This window comes from Canis lupus, chromosome 23 (assembly GCF_011100685.1).
Source record: "Canis lupus familiaris isolate Mischka breed German Shepherd chromosome 23, alternate assembly UU_Cfam_GSD_1.0, whole genome shotgun sequence".
NCBI classification, from domain to species: domain Eukaryota; kingdom Metazoa; phylum Chordata; class Mammalia; order Carnivora; family Canidae; genus Canis; species Canis lupus.
In genome coordinates, this window is record NC_049244.1 from 46,836,332 (window position 1) to 46,860,219 (window position 23,888).

Genomic DNA, 23,888 nt, shown 5'->3' on the forward strand with positions numbered 1-23,888 from the left:
CACACAAATTAAATTCAACTTGATACAAGAGTTATATAATTAGGGTAAATCTATTAATATTAGTTTATCCAGGACAGTTTGAGTTTAGGTATGTTATTAATAGTTTCTCTTTCACTTGTAATAGTGTTGCAGATTGAATAGTAAATAATATTACTAAGCTATGCCCAAGGGATTCAGGGAAGACTTCAATGTAAGTGAATAAAAATGAAAAATTTATTTTTTTATTTTTTTTTAAATAAAAATTTTAATAGAGAAATTTAGGATAGACTTTGGAGTTAATGCTTTCAAGAGGCCCAATATATACTAATATTAGGCCCCTGATTATTCTTCTACTAAAAATCACTTTCTTTAAGTACCAATCTTTGGTAATGAGTTTGAGAATTGCAGGTTTATCGATTTGTGACTATTCTTTTATTTCCTAAGTCCTGACATAACGGACAAAAAATATCCAATTACTTGCATCTCTAAAGAATGTCAAAGTGATCAGCTTTGTGGATAGGGTCTCTCTCTGGTTGCAGCAAGCAGAAGTCCAATATCTGCACTCAATATTGCCTGCTACACTAGGCTACTTGGTCTAGATTGATTTTAAAAATTTACCACCATAAGAACAAAGTCACTGAACAATCATTAAAAAAAAAAAAAAAAAAGAAGTGTTTCCTAGATGTTTATACTGAGCCTTGTGTTACCTAAGACTATACAGTTCCAACCTGATGAACAATGGCATATGGACATGCCTTCACATGCCTTATCTTTCAGCTCAAAGTTTGATCTACCATAGCACACAGGGTCTATTAATGTGGTAATCCATGCTAGTTGAACAAACCTGGACTTTGACTAAGTGTCCACTAATTTTTTTTTAAAGTCTCTTCCTACAAAATGATGCAAACAACCATTCACAAAATTTCACTTTATGGTGTATTAAGAGCTCTCATATAGGCTCTGATTTCACAACTAAGTTACTTGATAATGATGACATTATGGCAGGATGAAGAAACACTGTGGGAGTTGTTAATTGTTACAAAAACTGTTAAAATTTTACAAATTTTTACAAAGTTGTAAAATTGTTACAAAAAGTTGTTAATTGTTACAAAATAAGCACCGACTACGATATTACAAAATCTGTCTCAGAATCTGTTTATTTCAAAAACAAGTCACCACTGATGCAATAACTTTTGAGTTAAAAATACACGCTGTTAAGGTGATCACATATACCCAAAGGGGTTTCCAATCTATAGTTGTTCTGCTACTTATTAGTATTTAATGGAAGTACTTTAACCTCAGCATTGTCAGGAGGTTGGAGAAAGGACTAGCATGGGATTCAAAGCTCTCTGTTTGGGGCTGTTTTGTGCTCTCTTCGCCTCTCATTTGTATATCTCCCTACCAGATGACATTGAAGAGTACTGGAAAGTAGTGGCCTTAGCTACAATTGCTAAAACCTTCACATTTATGGTAAGATTAACATTTTTTTTTTCTTTCTGGATATTGTAATGCCTTGTTGACTAAAAATCTGTGCTTGTGAACTTTTTAGTAATTGCTGTTTTATAAATAACCATCGCTTCTTTGTTAGAAGACATCAATTACATAAATTTAACTAAATAAGACTTGCTGCATCTACATCTGAGCAAACAGAGACAGAATTCTTGCTTCTGAGGAGTTTATATCTAACTGTAAAGATTGTGTATATTGTGTTACGCGTAAGTAGTATTGTTAAAGGGAAAAGCTTTGAAGTTTACTTGATAACTTGTGTTTGAGTTATATTTGATACATTTGAGATTCTGGTTGTTTTACTTAGATATATTATACAGATAAATAGTATAGGTGTTTGTAGCTACTTGATGTTAATTTAGGGCTCTATTTCAATGTTTCCATTGGCTATTTTTAATTCTAAATTGCTAGGTTTCAGAGATTGTCTGACTTGAAATATAGGAGGTTGATTATGAATTTGAGCTAAAATAGCTCCTTGGTAAAGGCGAGATATAGTTAGAAGCTAGCATTTTTGAGCTTTTGGAATATATAGGGTTTCTATAATATATACCTCTGTGCATCCCCCATCCCATCTTCTGATTATTTATACCCATTCACAGAGGAAGAAAAAGTTCAGAGGAGCTCCTGCAGCTAGAAAGGGACACATTCAGAATTTGAACCCACAAAAGCCTCATTTCAAAGCTCATACTCTTTCTGCAGAACGAAAAGGCTCCCAAAAAGGTTCTTTGATGACAGAAACAATAAGAAGCTGAAAGGAGAACCTAGCAGCAGTGAATGATTAGAGAAGAGAGAGCCATCGATGATAACAGAGGGAGAAGCCATCCCCTGGTACTTCCTATAGCAGACAGCAGTTCTATGAAATCATGGCCAACTCCTGCCTGTGTCTGCTAAGCCCTGATATGTACCTCTCTGATCACTTGTAGCAGCACAGAACTTTGCCATAACCGTCTCTTCCTCCAATGCTCTTCCCCCTGGACTTAATGTAACATGAAAGTAGGTGTGGATAAGCAAGTAACAGCTCCATGAAGGCTTTTCCTTTTTCAGCTACAGATTATTCTCACCATTTCCCATCTACAATAAAATTAAACACTTTAAAGATTTTATATTGTATATGGGTGGTTCTTTATTTTTTCAAAAGATAACAAGAAAATCATCTGTGTATTTAAAGACCATTCTAGTAAAATTAACAGTCATTGGCTGTTCTAGAGAAAAGAGTTCTGTTCTTCTCAGTATCGAATTTCATAAATCAAAGTTGGGATACCAGGAAGAAAAATGAATTCTTTAATGTGTAAAAGGGAAGTGAAAATTAAAGTTTTTGAGAAAGTAACCTTGATAAATAAAATGCATTGCTATGTCTCTCATATGCTAAATTGGAAGGCTGAGTTTGGTTGAAGAAAGCATGTCCAACCTTGAAAAACTTCCTTTTTTATTATTTATTATTTTTATTTTTTTAACTTCCTTTTTTAAATACACATATAAAATGGGGATACTGGGCAACCCTGGTGGCGAGGAGTTTGGTGCTGCCTGCAGCCTGGGGTGTGATCCTGGAGACCCGGGATCGAGTCCCACATCGGGCTCCCTGCATGGAGCCTGCTTCTCCCTCTGCCTGTGTCTCTGCCTCTCTGTGTCTTTCATGAATAAATAAATAAAATCTTTAAAAAAAAGAATTTTTATTAGTGAAGAATACTTAAGTAAGACACACTTATTGAATGCACGCATGTGCTAGGCCCTCCTCTGTGTACATTAATTCACTTAAATCCTACAACCCACTGAGGAATTTGTTGTTGTTATTTTTATTATTGTAGACATTAGAAAAATTGAAGTAGAGAGCAATTTGCTCCCCGTTGTATAGTCAGTAAGTGATAGTCTAAGAGGCTGGTCTAGAAAAATGGGTGCAGATTTGGTTTTGACATTTCTTGGCTGCAATTTAAGAGCTTCTGTATACCTTTCTTATCACCAAAGTATAGGCATTAGGCGTTCTCTGAGACCCTGTCATACCTTAAACTCTGGGAAATAATTGTAGGAATAAAGGCTCTTTAATGTACTATTTATTGACCATATAATTGTTAAGGTTCTTCTTTTGAATAAACTGTCCATTGACACATCACAAAGATCCTAGAAAAGTTGTCAGAAATACCGGAAGAGCTTTCTTCAGTGATCTCAAATATGAGATTTGAGGGACAGGGAGTGGGGGTAAAGGACACAAATCTATCTGGAGTTGAAAACCAGGGCATTTAAATAATTAGTAGTGCGGTCATAAGACAACCTTTAAAATTTCAGATTAAATAAAGTGAACCATAAAGAAGAAAAATGCAACATGCCTACAAAACAAAAAACAAAAAACAAAAAACAAAAAAAAAAAAGAAAAGGTGGTACAAGACCTGGACATTTTTCAGACAAGAATTTTTACAATTAGGATATCATTACAACTGGCATTAAAAAAAATGCCAGTAAACTGAAAGCTTTTGAATGACCAGTTACTAATCTAAAATATAGAATATGTGGGATTTTCGACAGGATTATGGAATAAGATCCATGCAGTATTATTTGGAAATAATTGTTACAAACATTCTATTTGCTTGTTTGTTTCTTTTTTCTTTTCTCTTCAGGTGCTTTTGATGTTACTTAAGGATGAAAATGTTCAATGTTGTTTTGCTTTACAGGGTATGTGTATTGAACGTATGGGTATTATAAAATATGAAGAGCTTGTTTCCATGTTATTCAGACTGGATGAAACCCAACCAGTTTCAGATGAGAATGTCACAGTGATGGATACAGAATTTTCTGGCGTTCCAGTGCGTGTGTACTTGCCAAAGAGAAAGTCAGACGCCCCAAGACGAGCTGTAATCTATATTCACGGTGGTGCATTTTGTTTTGGAAGCTTCAGTAAGTTAATCATATGAGGAAAAACAACAACTGGCTGTGTATTTTTGATATAAGAACTGTTTCATATATGAATACTTATATACAATAGTTATAAGTGTAGCTGTAAGTATTAGATATCCCGTAGAGAGATAGACACAGACATATGTTTGGCAAAAAAAAAAAAAAAAAAAAAAAAAAAAGACATGGAGATGGTTATTTCAGTTTTGGTTTGGTTTGGTTTTGCTAAGCATTTTCTTATCAGCTTTTATATTGCATAGCTCATATCAGATGAAAGTAGGATATGAATGAGTCAACTAATACAACTTGTTTTCTTTGGGATAAGAATATATTTGGGAGCAGAAACATTGAAAGGATGCAGATGTTTTAAATGATAAATCAGAGTCATACACTGTTGGTTGCTACAAGGTCGAATTTGCAGTTGCTGATAACAGTAATGCCAACAGTGATGAAACTTAGAATGGTAGCTAGTCTTGATTCTTAAAGGAAAACACAAAATAGACCTATGGTATAATAAATTCTCCTGATGAAGTCTAGTTTCCCTATTTACCTTTGGTGATCATTCTAAGAGGCATATATAGCAGGTCCAAAACAGAAAACAGAAATGTATTTTCTTTTATGGAACTTTGGAAAACCCTGTGATACAATGGTGCTCATACATAAGGAGTCACTATTCTATTTAATTAAAAACTGAATAGAATTGAAGAAAATATAAACAGGTAATAAATGATTTTTTTAATCTTTTGCCTTTCTCTAAGCCTCATTTGGTTCTCTTTTTTTTTTAAGATTTTATTTATTCATTTGAGTCAGAGATAGAGAGAGAGAGAGAGAGAGAGAGATAGAGAGAGAGAGAATGGGTACATGAGCAGGGGCAGAGGCAGAGAGAGAGGGAGAAGCAGACTCTCCTCTGAGCAGGGAGCCCGACAAGGGGCTTGATCCCAGGACCCCAGGATCATGACCTGAGCCGAAGGCAGGCGCTTAACAACCCAGATGCCCCAGAACATGCTCTTCAGTGTAATTAATCAGTCTCATTTTCACTTCCCATTTCTATGCCCTATAGGCTCTAGTCCTTCCCTATCCTCTTATTTTCCCACCTTTAATTAATTTTTTGATCTCTACAATCCACTACATTGGCTGAAGACTAGTCTTTTCTCTTTGACATGCAGTGGTCCTCCCTTTTTCTCTGACAAAGTATCTCCTCGATTTCCTCTGCCATTCCTTGTTTTCTCATCTTTCTCTCTCGTCTCTCATCTCAAAACAAGGCAGGGGTGCCCAGGTGGCTCAGTTGGTTAGGCTTCCAACTCTTGGTTTCAGCTCAGGTCATGATCTCAGAGTCATGAGATCAAGACCCACATTGGGCTCTGTGCTCATCTTGGAGTGTGCTTGTCCCTCTTCCTCCCCCTGCTTATGCTTTTTCTCTCTCTCTCTCACAAATACATGCATACATACGATCTTTAAAAACAAACCAAAGAAAATAAGAGATTTTCCATATTTACTCTTCATAAATATTCTTGTCTCCATAAATATTCTCTCCCTACCTTTGGGTTTCGATTCTACACACCCTCTTTTCTAATCCCTTCTCTTCTTCTGCTGACATCCAGTCCTGAATATGCTTGTCTGATAGTATTCCTGAGTCCTGGACCCATATATACAAATATCACTTAGACATTTACATACTGGACAAATCACAGACATTTCAGTTCAATAGGACCATACACAATTTATTGTCTTATGTCCAAATGGCTTCAGAAAAAAAAAAAAAAACACCATCCATCTAAACCAATACCTGAAAGCTCTCAGTAAATAGCAGTTATGGTTAATTATTTACAGTTCTTTGATACTCACATCAAATTACCATATCCTATTTATTTCACTTCTGAACTTCCATTTTGACTTCCTTAACACAACTTAGTACCTCATGATCTTTTACATACATTCCTTTTGATGTCTCTGTCTGTCTCTTTCCTGCTCAATCTTAGTTCATTTTCTACACTTAGTGTGCTGGATCTTTCTAATGTGCAAATATGGTTATATGATTTATTTGACTAAACTCTTCAGTGACTTTCATCATATATCTAGACCATTAGCATATTGTTCAGGTTTCCAGGTTCTTACATTTTTAACTTTTCTTACTAACGCTACCCTTCATAATTTTGTTTCAACCATACTAAGCTATATTTAGTTCCCAAACTCTCTGTGAATTCTTATTTTGATCTCTGGTATGCTTTTCTAGAATATCCTTCCTAGCTTATTTTAATAAAACTTCTGCTTACCCTTTTATGTTCAGATAAAGTATCATTTTGTAGGTAAGTGTGTGTGTATGTGTGTATGTAGTCTCTCTGGCTTTTTTTGTTTTTCCTTAAGGATTTTATCTATTTACTTGAGAGAGAGAGAGAGCACGAGTAGGCGAAGGAGCAGGAGAAGCAGCAGACTTCCCGCTGAGCATGGAGCCTGACAGGGCCTTGATCACAGACCCTGAGATCATGACCCGAGCCCACGGCTGATGCTAAACTGACTGAGTCATCCAGGTGCCCCTAGTCTTCCCTGGCTTTAAAAGGTTTTAGTAATGTTGCTATGGGGCCCATTGCATCATGTGTTTACCTGATGGCAACAATCTTTTTTTTTTTGTTTTGTTTTATAATTGTGTTGCGTGCTCAGTTAGCATCTCTCCAGGAAGTAGAATCACCTCTTTGCATCTACCAAAGCATTTTCCATACAATGAATGTTCAAAAAATAAATGTCTTGAGAAAAAAAAAATATACTAGATTACTAAAAGGAAATTCTGTGGTTGTTCACTAGAGGGATTATTAGTCAAAATGTTTTCCCAGTCCTTTTATATCGTTTTCACCTCCTTAATCTTTTCAACAAATTAGATTTCACTTGTAATTTAATTTATATCAGACATTAGGGTGGTTGGAATACTTTGCTTCCTTTATAAAATACATTATAAGATATTATAAGATATATAAGAAGATAAATTAAATATCAATTTGACCTCATTTTTCTCTAAAGAGACGTATTAGTGCCATTAGAGCTTTTATAAAGTCTATGAAATATCCAAGTATCCATATATATATATATTTTACCTGGAACTTCAATGAGCACAAGAGAAATGCTCACAGATGGGAAAAATACTTTGTTGGAAACATACTTAGAAGTGCTTCTGAATATCAGATTGATTACCCCTTCATTGACATATGCAATGATTGTGATCTGCAATTCCTAAAAATATGTGAATTATTATTTAGGACACACATTCCAATTTCTTGCTCAGCTGAATTTCAGTTGTGTATTTTTTCTGGTCTTGGCTTTATATTTGCACATTATTTGTTTGTAGATTGAGAAACTTTCTATTTTGTGACAGGTCAGGACTAGACATTTTAACTATTGTCTGGTATTTATAAATTTCAGTTTCCTTTCTTTGTTTCCCAAGCTTCCTATTTTTTTTTTCTCCATTAGACTTGCTGAAAGCTAAGAAGTATAAGAAGATATTTCTTTAGTAGATTTTTTTTTTTTTTACATAGAACTGTGGTTGTTGTTTTTGACATCTATCCTAATATCTTTTTGTTTCTACCTGGGTTCTTCAAGTGATATAAATTCAATAATTGGACATAGAAGAAAGAAAAACATGAACCAACAAATTTTATCAGGAAATATAGTGAGTTAAGACAGCTGGAGATAAAGAATGGGAAACAAAACACTTAAACTGACTTTGTTGCAAGATAAGTGGAAAGTATTGGGAAATAAAAAATAAAGACAGGTTTGAAATAAATCATTGAGGGACTTTCAGAGGGTTCTTGTACATTTTGGTGTTCATCTACCCATGGCTTCGTCTTGCAAATCATCAACTAAATCTTTAATGAAAACATTATTTTTCTACCTACAAGACTCGCTGACTTACTTTTCTGTTTTCATGGTATTCACTCCCAGTATTTAATTAGTTTTTAATTTGAAGTTTTGTTAATGTGCAGGAAGCATCTTGGAAAAGTCTGGAATTTGATCACAGCTCTAGAATTTTCTGAATTTCTAGGGTCTTGTAGTAACTAAAGTAATAGCAGATGTAGCAGATGTCATAGAGTTGACAATGTTTTGTGGCCAGGGCATTGGGAAATTGGATTTGGAAGTACCTGGGATGAGATATGCGTGTGTACTCGGGAGATGAATTATGGTTTGTGTGCCATGTGTGCCAAAATGGATATGTACATTTAAGTCCACATACTGACTTGCCAGAGGCTCTCCCAAAATTTAGTTGTTTTTCCTTAAGACTCTGTCTCAGATACTAAGGTTATTGCAACATTTTATAATGTGGCATACTAAAAGAATTTGGAGATTCAAAGAACCATATTACTGAGTGCTGTGGTTTTAGAGAATCAGTACATCTATTATTTCTCCCCTGAATTCTGAGCTTGAAGATCATACACAAGATTCGAGTGAGTGACAGTCAAAGCATAACCATTATTTCCAAAGAAGGTTTTGGAGAATGTGTATTTAGGTATTATGACACTCTTGAGTTAGATTAACTCATCTATAGTGGCTGGCCCTGTTGATCAATCACGCACCTCCTCCTTATGAAACTTGCTGCCTGAAGGAACAAGCAGAATAAAATGCAACAAGCCACAGAAGGTTCTCAGGGGTCAGGCTCCTTGTGTATAGGTAGCAGATGAAAAGAGAAAAATTAGAATGGGCTTAGCCTAGTTTCTCTTCCTCAAAACCACCACTCTGCCTAGACATCCTTCCATCTCTGGAGACAGTGCCTGAGAAGAAACTCCTGCAGAGTGTTTCATGCTGATTCTGGTCCCTCTGCATAGAAATGGGGTGGGAAATATAAGTTCCTATATAACACACCCAAATCGCATTTCTTTCCAAGTTCACAGCTATAAGCATTTCTGTTGCTGTTTAATTACAGAGAGTACTTTGACATTTATTTTTTCATTTCAGAAAATGCGGGTTTTGACTCCTTGAACAGATGGACTGCAAACAAACTCGATTCTGTTGTTGTAGGAGTGGAGTAAGAGATTGATTTTCTTTGGTTACTATGATTTTTTTGCCTTTATCAAGTAGAGGTTTGATTTCCAAATCAAGTCAACTATACTCAGATATAACTTTTAAAAAATTAATCTATTTTATTTGTCACCATTGCAACATAGACCATGAAATTATTAACTTAAATTTATTTAAGTTAATTTAAGCTTAACTTAAATTACCCCTATTTTTGGACCCAAAAGAATCCAGTATCTCATATTCTTCTTGGATTATGTGAATCTCTGAGTGACATTCTTGAGTGAGCATTTGTGGAAACACTGTTGCTTTAGATGTGTAGAATTCAAGTCCCAATTTGTATCTCCGGTAACAGATAGAAATAAATGAATTTTTACACATTTGGGATGGTAGGTTGTGTTTGGGTTGGCAAACAAAAATTATTTTGTTATAATTCTTATTTGGAGTAATGTGGGGGATAAAGATTGGGATCAGCTAAGAATCTTGAGCCACTCTCAGGAAAAATGATCTTACGTTCTGGATTTTGCTAGAAAATATCAGAATGTCTCAGGACAGTTCATTACTTTCTTAGAATGGTACAGTATAAATTTCTGAAGCTGACATCTCCAAGAGTAATTTTTTTCTTACCCCTCTCCCCTAGTCCATAGTAACAAAAACATACTTAGAGAATTCCAATCTAATAGTTCTTAAAGGCTATAGTGACAGGTTTTTTGCTTTGTTTTGTTTTTGTAGCTAGGAAGCTATGAATGTTCAGAAAAACAACTAAAGTGACAATTTGATCACCAAAAGAGTGATCATCAATGTTGTCATTTTGGCCACTTTCAGTACCTACAGTTCCTATTTTCTTTTCTTTTCTTTTTTTTTTTTTAAGATTTTATTTATTTATTCATTCATGAGAGAGAAAGAGAGAGGCAGACACAGGCAGAGGGAGAAGCAGGCTCCATGCAGGGAGCCTGATATAGGACTCATTCCTGGGTCTCTAGGATCAGGCCCTCGGCCAAAGGCAAACACTCAACCGCTGAGCCACCCAGGCATTCCTACACTTCCTATTTTCAAGGGTACTTCTAATTTATAATACGAGGACATTACATTTTTTTTTCTTTTTTTACCTCTATAGCTCTTTTTTTTTTTTTTTAAGATTTTATTTATTAGAGAGGGAGAATGAGCTGGGTGGGGGAGGCAGAGACAGACTCTGCACTGAACAGGGAGCCTGATATGGGGCTTGATTCTGGAACCCTGAGATCATGACCTGATCCAAGGCCAGACTCTTAACCAACTGAGCCACCCAGACACCCCTTACCTTCATAGCTTTTGAAGTAATCTAAACCTTCTCACTTTAAATCTATTTTAATATAGTGATATGTTTGTGTCTGACATATATATCCTATTAAATCCTTATAATTTGTGTTGTTCTTTGCCCTAAAGAAGTCTAAACCTACTGCATTGAAAGTAATAGATACCAACATCTTTGGGATGTGTTTAACCTATACTTTGTTTAGGACTTTCTAAATATATTTATCATAAAATTTTAAGTATTATCTCATCAACATTTAATATTAAATACAAATTTTTTATTCTGAAGAGCAAAAAGAAAAAGTCCTGATAGATAATAGCTAATAGAATTATTCTATTTTTACTGCTCCACATATAGAGGGGGAAAAAGCCACTTATATCCATCAAAAGAATGGTGTGGTAGTTTGCTTTGTGAATGTATTTATCAGAAACAAGCAACCTCCCTGGCATATTTAAAATATTATTTATACTTCAAAATTTTCATCTAAAATCAACCCTGGGCATTATCCATAGTGAGGTCTGTACATTGTAAGCATGTAGAATTTTTACCTAAGTGACCTTGAAAAAATATAACATTTTGCCTAGAATATTCTCTTAGATCTGCTGCCTTCAAAAGTCCATGGTGCTTTTTTAATGTTTGGATCATCAGTTACATTGAGAAGATGATATAAGTTGTAGAGTATCTCTGATCCAAAATGTGCTCGGACTAAAAATTATGCTTACAGTTTAGAGAGTTCATAATATCCCCTACTCCTCACATACAATGCTATCCAGGGAACTTAGACACAAGGTTGAAAACCTTTATACCAATTCTCATTTTTTTTCAAAGAATAAGGAGCCAGTGGAAAAATTCAGGTTTGATATTTGGAAGATTAAACAACAGAGACTGGTGTTAAATTGCATTTATTTGGTATTTAAAAGCTACTTGGAAAGATCTAACCATAAATGGTACCTTTAAAATGAATTTTTTTTTAAGTTATAGATTAGCTCCTCAACACCACTTTCCAGTTCAGTTTGAAGATTGCCTCGCTGCAGTCAAGTTTTTTCTCCAAGATGAAATTCTTGCAAAATACGGAGTAGATCCTACACGAATCTGTATTTCAGGAGACAGTTCTGGGGCCGGTTTGGCAGCAGGAGTGACTCAACAGGTATGTTTTATTTGTCTTTATTCTGAGAGGTTAAGTTTAAAACGCATTTTTTTTTTCTTATACAGATAACCAGTTCTTCCAGCAACATTTGTTGAAAAGACCATCCTTTCTCATTGGATTACAGTGATGCTTGAGTCTAAAATCAATTTACCATAATATGACTATTTCTGAACCCTCTCTTCTGTTCCATTGGTATTACTTTGACTTCAGCTTTGTTCTTTCTTCAAAATTATTTCGACTACTCTAAATCTTTTCCACCAAAATGTTGGGATATCTTGTCAATTTCTAAAATAGAAAGGCTGATTGTATTTTGATTGGTAACGCATTGAATCTATAGATTTGAGGATAATATTGATACTGATATAATAATAATATAATATTAATACTTCCAATTAAAGCACATGGTATAGCTCATATTTTATTTAGATTCTCTTCAATTTCCTCAATACTATTTTACTTTTTCAGTGTAGATATCTTACAAATCTTTTTTCAATTTATTCCTGAGTTATTTGGAAATTTTTCACGTAAAATAGTATTTTTCAAACATTTCTTTGACAGTATATAGAAATTTGATTTTTACATTGGCCTTTTACAGTCATATCTTTATAAGTTCCACTTATAAATTACAATATTTTAAAAAACATTTTCCAGAATTTTCTACATAATCTTATCTTCCACTACTAGAAATAGTTTTAATTCCTTCTTTCCACCCTTTATACTTTTCTTAATTGGTGCACTGCCTAGGGCTTTCAGGATGATATTGAATACAGTTGTCTTGCTCTGATAGCTTAGGAGGAAATCTGAAGAGGAAATCGTTCAATATTTCACTAATAAATATGATGTTAACTGAAGGCTTTTCATAATTGGCTTTTGTTGATTGAAGAAGTCCTTTCTATTCCTAGTTTGCAGATGGTGTTTGCACAAATAGGTATTAAATTTGCTAATTTTTTAAAGATATTTATCTATCTATCTATCTATCTATCTATCTATCTATTTATTTATTTGAGAGAGAGAGAGAGAGAGAGAGAGATCTCCAGTGAGTAAACAGGCTAGGGAGGAGCAGAATGGGAGGGAAAGGGACAGGACAAGCAGACTCCATGCTGAGCATTAAGCACCCTGAGTTCAGGACCTGAGCTGAAACCAGGAGTTGGATGCTTAACTAACTAAGCCACCCAGGTACCCCCAATTTCCTAAATGTTTTTAATGCATCTATTGATGCATGACTGTGAAACACACATGACTTGTTATTTCTTTCCCTTATTCTTTTAACATGGTAAATTATGTGAATTGATTTTCAGATGTAAAATTATGCTTACATTCCAGACATGAGCCTCACTTGGTCATGATGACAAATTTTTATATATTACTGGTTTCCATTTGCTAAAATTAAAGATTTGAGGGATTGATACCTATTTTTTTTAAAAAGTTCTTGTCACAGCCTCATTCAATCATTTGGGAAGCATTCCAACTTCTCTGTTTTTTTTTTTTCAGAATACCTAATCATAAATTTATTTGTTCTTTAATGGAGAAGAATGGTGAGGAAAGCAGAAAGCTCACAGCTGAAGTCAGAAATCACAACATAAATTCATCATTTGTTCAAATGACAGTTGGTTAAAGTCAAACTTTTAGAGGGCTCTGAAGGAGGGAATAAGTTAGGTCATTTCCAGGATGTGATTGTAGAGAATTCAGACACAGGCTAGTTGCACAAGTCAATTATCATCTATGTTTCTTGAGCCCAAGTCTCCAAGGATTGGCAGCTTCTTCATTCATGACACGAAAGCTTGATGTTAGGTACACAAAGAGACACTCATAAGAATTGTGTGTGGGTTTGTCCTCACTCAAAATTTGGGGGAACTAATTCAGGACACTGGGAGGGGCCCCTGTGAGCTGAGAGGGAATTTGCAGAGATGTTCCAATGAGTTGCTGCTATTGGGAAAAAGAGGTGAGGGGCCCACTGGAATGGAACTGGGAGAGCTCCCCAGTGGGACCAGGGTCTAGGAACAGAATGACAGGAGCAGACCTTTGGTTGGGATTGGGCCATGTAGGCCACGTGAGGGGAGCACTTGATGTCTGCCTCCTTTGGGCTGTGAGGCTTGGAGGTGGTGAACTGCAGGACTGCTGTTTCCAGAAGTCATCCACAGGAAGCAGAGTTGGGGGGAAGGGAGTGCTATGTTGATGTCATCAATGCTCACAAAGGCTTCTTTAAGGGTTTGGTGCATTTGAAACATCTCATCTCAGTGCTGAGCATGCTCAGCAGGTTCCTCCATCAGAGTATTTTGGTCCTCGGAAGAATATAACTGCGCTAAGAGCTCTGAAGTTATAAATGCTTTAACACTATTGACTATAAGGTATATTTTCACTTTTGGAATTTGATGTCATCACATGTTGGGATGGCAGATATGTAGAAGTCTACTAGGTTATGAAAGGTCCTCACTTGTCTCTCCACTTGTGCATCCATGGAAAAGATTTCTGCTTGGCTAGCCTCATTATTTGCAGTTAAAGATTCATAAGCACAAACTTCAGTTCTTAGTAGGGAGGTCTTCCAGCTGCCTACATCCTCCAGTGAATCACAGGCCAGCTCAAGAGAGCAACAATCTTTGTATACATTCTTTTGTTCTTTATTAAAGAATTGAAACATGTATTTGCTAGACAAAAAGTCCACATCCCAAACTTCCAGGTTTGCCAGGGGAAGTGTATACTTCTTTTCTTTTTCCTTGTCATCTTTGTATGAGGAAAAACTCAGTGGTAAGGACAAACCAATATCCTTTAGAGCCTCCCTGTATGATGCCAGTGATGCTGGTGGCTAGCTACTCCCTGCAAATTACCCTAATTTCCATTTGTATTTTTCTTGCTAACTTGACTGCTCCTCTGCTGAGCATTTGCAAAGTTAATGAAATCTCTTCCTGTTTGGCGTTGATGTAGGAGACTTGGGTGTCAATCAATAGTAGTACCTAATGCTTTGTCTTGACTTCTTGCTGTCAAATGTGGTTAGCAACAAGCCTTTCCATTTCCTCTCAGGGTCTGGGAAAGTTTGCCATTTTGAGGGGTATCTTGACAGTGTTGATTAATTTTTGTGTTACCAGATCTACACTCTTCAAGGAAGGCCCTCTCAGCTTTGCAATTCGTCTTTTGACTATTTCTTGGACTACCATGTCTGTAGAAAACAACCCTGTCCTGATACAGTGTATGTTTTTGATTGCATAGGATATTCCTCTTCACAATTCTTTCTACTTGAACTCCATCTTTACAATCTTTGAAGAAAAGCCTTCATAAAAATACAATTTATTTTAGCACTTCTTGAGAGTTCCAGAGTATCTACTTGATCCCCTAACCCTTTGATTCTCTTCTCAGAGTCTGCAGCAAATTGTTGATCTATCTGTAGCAATGCTTTGGTCTTCCTGATAGGATTTTCTGGCTCGAAGGTTTTTTTTAGGTTTCTACTTTGTGTTGTGTGGAAAGCAACTGCCCTTATCATTTCTTTCTGAAGTTTGGCAGAGTATCTCAAATGTGGTTGGTATTTTGCTGATTAAGGGGCTTCTGCAGGTATGGGGTCTCCATCTGATCAGCAATATGTTTGTGAGGTGGGTGTGAGAGAAGCAGATTCTTGTCTGTCAATATGGCAGCCTTTATGTCCTTCTTTCTACCTGTGTTCTTTTTTTTTTATTGAAATTTGATTTGCCAGCATACAGTAGTATAACACCCAGTGCTCATCCCACCAGGTGCCCCCCTCAGTGCCCGTCACCCAGTCACCCCATCTCCCCCACTCACATTCCCTTCCGCAACCCTTTGTTTCCCAGAGTTAGGAGTCTCTCATGATCTGTCACCTTCTCTAATTTTTCCCCTTCAGTTCCCCTCCTTTGCCTCTCACTATTTCTTATATTCCCCGTATGAGTGAAACCATATGATGTTCTTTTAGCTTCTGTTTACCCTCTCACGTAACCCCTGTGAAGAGGCAGTATCTTATTTTCTAGGACACCCCTGGCATCTCTTTCTTCATCTGTAAGGTCTAGTTTGGTGATGATTCCAGGGGTTCTCAGACCTTGATGATCAGCATCTTTAGCTAGCTTCAGTGATTTGAGTTTGTAAGGTTAATATTGGCTAGGGCAACAGCCAAAGTCAGCTCTCCTGAATGATGAACTGCCTAATTATTTCTCTGATTGGATACTCACTATCTGGTGACTGATCTCCTGTGAGCACTTTAGTTACTCTAGGTAGGTTGATAAAAGTTAGATTTAACACAAGCAGGGAATAGATTATCTTCCCAAATTTCCATGAAACCTGCAATATCCCTCTTTTAAAAAAAAATTATTTCCTTTTAAGAATGAAAATAAAATAATCAAGTTAGACTACTTACAGGAAAATTATATTCACACACATATTAATATTTTATATATACACATATACAAATATATATGTATATACGTATGAGCATGTACATATACCTATGCATATATATTTCTCTGTATTACCACATACATTTACAAAGCCCTACTGTAGAGCCAGAATGGCAATTGTTAGCAAGGCTTCACCTTTAATCTACACCCTGGGCTTCCCTTCAGCCCAAGATGTTTCACTTTAATCCCCTTCATGTTTAGAGTTCTATATACATTTTCTTAGGGGAAAAAAAATAAAAGAGAATTTCATTACCAAAAAGAAAACTTGCATACCATTAGACTTGTTGATTCCTGAGGCCTCTTCTGACCTGAACTAATTTTCTGTGTATTTGAAATAATATATCACTTATTTGAAAGATCTTGCTGGGATAGGGTGGGACGTGTGGTGGGGAATGAAAATTGCAGACTATCCCCTTTTTTACATTATTAATTGCTATGACACATCATATAGAAATTTAATCTTTTTTTAAGATTTTATTTATTTATTTGACAGAGAGAGAGAGAGAGAGCACAAGCAGGGGAGCATCAGGCAGAGGGAGAAGCAGGTTTCTTGCTGAACAGGGAGCCCGATGCAGGGCTCGATCCTAGGACTCTGGGATCATGGCCTGAGCTGAAGGTAGGTGCTTAACCAGCTGAGCTCCCCAGGTGCCCCTAGCAATCTAATCTTGAATTTCACCTAAAACTGGTTTTATGGACTTTGAAATTCTGAAAACTATCCAGTAATTACCAAATCAAGAAGCACCTTGCTACACCTCTAATTTCTGTTTACATATTGTAATATTTCCCAGGCTTAGTAAATGAGGAAAGCTTTTGAAATGAAGACAGGTATAGTCCTAGAGATTCATCAAGATGTGAAGACCTCTCATTGCTTTCCAGCAGGGCAATCCTAAATATTAACATAGCCACCAAAACCAGATGCAATTCTCAGTAAAATTTGTGGACAGTACAAGTTGTCTTACAGTGAATTAAAATTTGACATTATTCCTTTCTTTGAATTAGATAATTATACAAGAATATAGTATCTGTTTAACTTGCTGATATATCTGATCAAAGAGATTATTACAACTGGAAATGCTGTGTCAGAACTCAATAAGCTTAAATTACATAAAAAAGGTGACTTCCTTTACGCTTTCTTGTTTATTTTTATGATCATACTTTAAGCTACTTATTCACAGTCTGCTAAACTTCCTATGTGAGTTATATTTTAATCCAAAAGTTTTATTCCCCATACTAGATTGGTTCTTTATCTGGGTCATCAAAATCAACTTTTACTTTGTAAATATTATAAACCTTTTTCCCCCCAAAGTCTCATGACCTTGTGCTTAATAATATGTTAAAGATTGATGGCCTGAAAAACTCAGTTTCAATAAGAATCTATCACTGAGAGATCAATATTGTTCTGTACTCTGAGAAGACTTCAAGAGGATATATTCAACTTGTTTTTCCAGTATGTATACCAAAAAAGAAAAAAAAACATATAGAATTCACAATATAAAAAGCTGGTCTCATGGATTAAGAAGTCAAATAGATTCTTCTATAATTTTGTTTTGTGGACTTTGTCTATTTTTCAATTATGTTTTAATTATTGAAAAGGAAATGAAGACATTTCTCCTGAAGACTTTCTGGCAATATCACATAATGTGTCCTAAAATCACTAAAGTTGGTGGCCAGTCACAAGGATCTGAATAATCACTACAATCAAGGAAACTTTTCTGGACATAGTCCCTTAATTTTTAATTTAAAGGAACAAATATTAAAATTTTAATCATAGCATTTAAATGCAATTTCATCACCATCTCATCCAACTTAATTTTAAAGTAACTTATGCCTTATTTTTATTTATTCGAGTCATAAACATCTTCTTAATTTGAGATAATAATATGGATAAATCCTTAAGGAGGAAAGCAAGTTGATTATTTTGGGCTTTTTGAAGGATTCTGTATTAATCCATTTGGGCTGCTCAAAAATAATAGCAGATACTGCATTACTTATAAACCATAGAAATTTATCTCTCACAGTTCTGGAGGCTAGAAGTCTGATATCAGGGCACCAGGATGGTCTGATGAGGGCCCTCTTCCAGGTTGCAAGCTTCTCATTATATCCTCATGTGGTGGAAAGGGCAAGCTAACTCTCTGAGCCTTCTTTTATAAGTATGTTCATCCCATTCAGGAAAGTTACACTCCAGTGACCTAAATACCTTCCAGACACCCCACTGACTAATACCATCACCTTGGTCATTAGATTTTTCAAAATATGAACTTAGAGGAACATAAACATTCAGACTATAGCAGGCTCCACGTGGGAGTTCTCCAGCTCCCAGTGTCGTTGGAACATGCGCCCTAGAATGAGACCAAAAGGCCTCTCATATCAGAATTCCTTCATAATGGTTCATTGTTCCCACAAATACTCACTGGCTGTCTGTGTATTGGTGAAATTGGGTGTGAGGTAGGGTGGGGGGTGGTCAATGAAAAGGAAAATTAGTGGGAGGAACATCATAGTTGCTGTGGAACTGGGTTTACCTGGTTGAAAATAGTAGATCTGCTAAGTTAGGTGAATAAGACTTAGTACTAGCGGTGTAGGAATTCTATGTACAAGTTAATATTTTGCACACGTCTCTCCTTCTGTGGATGACAGGCAATGGATAAGTTGCTGTGAACATGCAGGACTTTGAATAACACACATCCAGACCAGGGAGGAGATAGTAAGGACCCTTGCAAAACCAGTGACTGGTTTGAAAAGGATAGTGGATAATGAGGGACTCAGTCAGGAACTCTTGTATGTGCCCTTGGCAGGAAGAACCTACTATTTTCTAGGAAAGCGCCATGCCTTAATAGACGGTCTTTGGGCATCTGGGGAAAGGGAGAGAATTCAGTAATGCTTCACACTATCTGGAGCAGGCCTTATGTCAGATATAAGTATCTGACAGACAACTGCTCTGAATGGGCTTCAAAGCCATTGAGTCCGTAGACTGATATTGGCCTCTGTGCACAGGGCATAAAGTCATGAAGCATCTTTTCTCTGACTTTGCTATCGGCTACCACTCAGCCACCGGTCCCAACTCATAGGGGTTGGTTGTAGTGAAATGTTCAACGTGTAGTATTAAAAAAGCAGAGAAATGAATAAATCAATAATGCTCTTAAGAGGACACTATCCTTAGAACCAGAAATCACAGGATGTAAGAAGCAGTAAGAGACATATAACAAGTAGGTTTCATGTAGGAGTGAAAATAGCTCTGACCCACATGTCACTCCAAGCTTTTTAGCATGATGAGAAGTCTTTTATGAACTGGTTCCAAATTTTGTTCCCAAATATGCAGACTTAGGAGATCAGTCTTTACCATGGTGGTAATAAACTACTCTCATGATAGTCCTATCAGTGGCATGAACTGTAACTTGAAAAACCAGTTAGAGACTCAAATTGCATGGTTTAGTAAAAGAAGGGCAGAGGGAATAGTTTATATGTGGGAGAATTCTATTGTAGTTTTCATGAATTTAGGATTAATGGTACTTAAGTATAAAAGGGAAGTTCAAATGCATCCTATCCATTGTGTTCTCCTTGAAATACTGTTAATTATTGAAAAGGATTAAGAATAAGGATGGGCTTTGTTGAGCACATTCCATAGCCTTTTACTGAGTTACCAAAGGTCTTTCTTATACTGAAAAATAAAAATTTAAACGGACAATTCAAGAAACATTACCAGTGTTTAAACCTCAAAGGATACTGCAACAAGCAAGACATGTTCTCTCAATTTTTTTTTTGACTTTGTATTTTCATTCTTGTTCTTTTCAAAATAATAATAGTGTCCTGAGATAAATGTCTTATACATTTTCTGCATTCAGGTACATATGAGTTGCAGTTAGGTCCATATGAAATGAGAAATTCATATCCATTCATGTAAGAATCACTTTTCTGTTAAAGGTCGGTCCACTCAGGGCTTTTGGTAGTAATGTTTATGGATCAGTATCAATGCTCATTTGCACTTTTGCACTCTGATCAGCTAGTTGTCTTTGAGTCCATATGGGTCTAAGAAGGAAAGAACAGAGCTATAGATAATTCAATAATTCAGTGTTATTGTTGGGACCTATTTGTTATATGTCTCTTACTGCTTCTTACAGCCTCTGATTTCTGATTCTAAGGATAGTGTCCTCGTCAGAGCATTATAAACTGAGCAGTGATATTGATTTATTCATTTCTCTGCCTTTTCTATACTATATTGAACATTTCAGTATTTTAGACTCAGTAAGAGATACAATGATAAGTTAGATATTATCAGCACTTGTGGAACTCAAAATCCAGCAGAAAGATCCATTATGTATATTTTTGTAATATAAGGGGAAAATGATCATTCATGATCATTGACCTTAAAGAGGTAGAGAGCTTTTTGGAAGTTGAGAGGAGTTTAGAGAAAGAGAAGTGAACTTTGGTCAGGTACTCACAGGCATAATCATACATATGTGACTATTAATGTACATAAAACGTGTAGAAAACATCTGAGAAGATTCATACCAGACTGATAACAGGGAAAAATTGCCAAAGTTGGAGAATCTGACCAGCAGGTGCTCTTTCAATATAATGAAGGGGGTTAACTTTGAAATGAGCTTCAAAGGATGACAGGGGATGGGAAGCGGCAGTGAATGGCCAAGCAACAAATGATGTAATGGGGACATAGAGGTGGTAAGTGGTGTCACTTTTGTGGGAAAACTTATTTCATCTAACATTCCAGAGAGGGCGGTGAGAGCCAGATAAGGGTGTTGGTAGGTTCCTTTTTGCCCTCTCCCTGTGTATGTGGTGCTGTTTGTTTCTTTGTCTAGGTTTGGGATTTTGGCAGTGGGATGTTAATGGTGGACTTTTGCTCAGTAAATCATCGACCTGAGGGCACTTGGGAGAGACTTAGAAGTTTCATTCAGAAAACACTGTTTTGGCTCATTTTCATTCTAAACTTGTGAAACCTCTAGCACTTTGGAAAGCATCCTGGAGGTGATAGGATACAATGCCCCTTTCTGAGGTACCTCTCACAGTTCAGTTTTTTCACTCTTTTGGGTTTAGCTGGCTGCTGTGGTGAAAGATTGACTTGTAGGTACATAGGACTGGATCCTGAGGTGTGTTGCACTTAGGGCAGCAGCAGGTTTTTTCATTTGTCCAGATGCCATTGTCTCAGATGCCATGCTCTAGCTGAGACACTTGCTCCCTGGAGGTTATTTCAAAGTTTTGCCTATGGTCCACAGGGTCATAGGTGAACCTCAGGACACCCTTCACCTCTAGAAAAGGCTCCTGGGACACCTGGGTGGCTCAGTGATTGAGAATCTACCTTCAGCTTAGGTTGTGATCCCAGGGTCCCAGAATGTGAAGTCCTGCATCAGGCTCCGCACAGGGAGCCTGCTTCTCCCTCTGCCTATGTCTCTGCCTCTCTCTGTGTCTCTCATGAGTAAATAAAATCTTAGGAAGAAAGAAAAAGAAAAAAGGGCTCCTTGTCAAATATTACACATTTTCTCCTTGCATGTCAAACTGTAAATATCAACAAGTTTTTAAAAAAAAATCAATTTTGTCCCTTTGTTTTCCAAGTATTACCATTTTTTCAGAAGGTAAGTTACCTATTAACTGGCTTTTTTTTTTCTTTTTCTTTTTGTCTGTGTACTTTTGCACTTAAATATATTTCTTAAAATGTACAGTTGGGAACATACTTAATAGCCAAATAATATTATTTTAAACTTTAAAAAGTTTTAAAATATTTTCATTGTAATATTAATTTTTAATTTTAATTTTTAAACTTTAAGATAAAGATAAAATATTATTTAGTAATTACATCTATTTCTTCTATTCACTGTGGTTTTTTTGAGTCAGGAATTTTCACAAACTTCTATATACTGTCAATTTCCCCAGGAAGACACTACTTGGGTTATTTGCATTGGTGATTTTTGACAAAAACAACATTATATGTATATATTTCCCTCTCCCCCATCCCTCTATTTTATTCTCCTTTGCTCACTGTACTGAACCCCTTTTATGTACCAACCCAATTGACAATAAATCATCAATTTGCTAAAGCAAATCTAGGAGGGTTTATGCTGTTAGTGGTTATGAAGCCACTACTGTCACAACTACTACCTCTGTCACTACCTCAGATTGAGGAGCTCACTATGTCCATTGTTCCCAGTCTCTCAAATTGCTCTTGGGTACAGCCCATATGTCTATTTTTTAAAAAAAATTTGTAGATATATAATTTATATATAACATATTAGTTTCAGATGTACAGCATGATAATTAGATATTTGTACATATTGCAAACTGGCAGCACAGTAAATCTAGTTAACATCTATTATCATGTATGACTACAAATTGTATTTCTTGTGATAAGAACTTTTAAGGTTTACTATCTTCACAGCATTCAAATATACAAACTTTGGATAATTGACTAGTCAACCATGTTATACATTACATCCCCAGGACTTACTCATTTTGTAACTGAGAGTTTGTATCTTCTCCCTTTCTCGCACACGTAACCAACATTTTTAAGACTTTACTGTTGAAATGAGTTTGACATTTTTCCATACCACTGAAAGACATTATAAATATTGTGAAAATAGCTATAATATCACATCAATTTGTATAGATTTATCACAAGATTGCTTAAATTATTAAATTCCTTCCTCGTGGTGTTTCAGAGGTCTTTGCTTATAGGACATCATTATGTTTTTTCAGGTCCAGACAGACACTGGATTTAAACATAAAATCAAGATACAAGCTTTACTTTACCCTTCCTTACAGATAATTGATTCTTATCTTCCATCTCACCAAGAAAATGAGCATGGTATAATTCTACCAAGGGACTTGGCCATAAAACTTGTGAGTTTATATCTCACCAAGGATGAAACATTTGTCGAGGCGATGAGAAGAAATGAACATATGCCTCAGGAATCAAGACATCTGTTTCAGTTTGTTAATTGGAGCACTCTTTTACCCGAGAAGTATAGGAAGGGTTATGTTTATACTGAACCAATTCTTGGAAAACATAATTTTTCATTTCCAGGACTTATGGATATTAGAATATCACCCTTACTAGCCAATGATTCCCTGTTACAGAATTTGCCACCAACCTATATTCTTACCTGTCAATATGATATTGTGAGGGATGATGGACTTATGTATGTTTCAAGACTTCAAAATGTTGGAGTTCAAGTTACTCATGACCATATTGAGAATGGAATCCATGCAGCTTTATCATTTATGACACCACCACTGTATTTACATGTAGGTCTCAGGATAAGAGATATGTATATTAGTTGGCTAGATAAGAATTTATAAATATGCATGACATATACATATTTATAAATATTTATATACTTGGCCATCAGGTAACAGATTGTAATTTGTGATTTTTTTGTAGTTGTAGTGTCAAGAATAATGTAATTTGTGTTATCTGAATCTATATTTAAGTTAGTTATAAGTTACTGTATGTCCTTGAACTGGTTGATTTTTCAGATTCACAGAATCTGCATGTGTAAAATGCATTTAATCCCTTCATTTATAATTGATTATGTTGATCCCAGTAGGGACCGGCACCTATTAAAGTTGAGAAATAAGAATGGTTACTGGCAAGTTAGACAAGATTGTTTCCAGGCAGACGCAGAAAATACAATAGTGAGTGGGAAGAGGAAAAATTAAAAAAAAAAGTATGAGGTAATTTGAT

At 35.8% G+C, this 23,888-nt stretch overlaps 1 protein-coding gene and 1 pseudogene across 3 annotated transcripts; one reads left to right on the plus strand and one right to left on the minus strand.

Annotated features, from left to right (window-relative positions):
• The first annotated feature begins 1,133 nt into the window (after nucleotides 1-1,133).
• On the plus strand, nucleotides 1,134-23,888 carry AADACL2 (arylacetamide deacetylase like 2). Of its 3 annotated transcripts, XM_038571234.1 has the most exons (6): nucleotides 1,134-1,198; nucleotides 1,385-1,449; nucleotides 4,149-4,371; nucleotides 9,307-9,376; nucleotides 11,636-11,807; nucleotides 22,901-23,888. In XM_038571234.1, the coding sequence occupies exons 2-6, from the start codon at nucleotides 1,447-1,449 to the stop codon at nucleotides 23,501-23,503; spliced, it is 1,071 nt and encodes a 356-aa protein (XP_038427162.1). In that variant the 5' UTR covers nucleotides 1,134-1,198; nucleotides 1,385-1,446; the 3' UTR covers nucleotides 23,504-23,888. The 3 variants fall into 3 exon arrangements, with proteins under 3 accessions (XP_038427162.1, XP_038427161.1, XP_038427163.1); XM_038571233.1 differs by having other exon boundaries at nucleotides 1,139-1,449; XM_038571235.1 differs by lacking the exon at nucleotides 4,149-4,371 and having other exon boundaries at nucleotides 1,139-1,449; nucleotides 9,306-9,376.
• Nucleotides 13,734-21,366, minus strand: LOC102156189 (annotated as a pseudogene).

What these genes read in the sequence shown, in the direction of transcription:
- AADACL2 (XM_038571233.1), top strand. Translation starts at nt 1,312, where the DNA reads ATGGGATTCAAAGCTCTCTGTTTGGGGCTGTTTTGTGCTCTCTTCGCC. An exon ending in TCTGTTGTTGTAGGAGTGGA is followed by an intron (nt 9,377 to 11,635) that starts GTAAGAGATTGA and finishes TTTTTTTTTAAG; the next exon opens with TTATAGATTAGCTCCTCAAC. An exon ending in CAGCAGGAGTGACTCAACAG is followed by an intron (nt 11,808 to 22,900) that starts GTATGTTTTATT and finishes ATGTTTTTTCAG; the next exon opens with GTCCAGACAGACACTGGATT.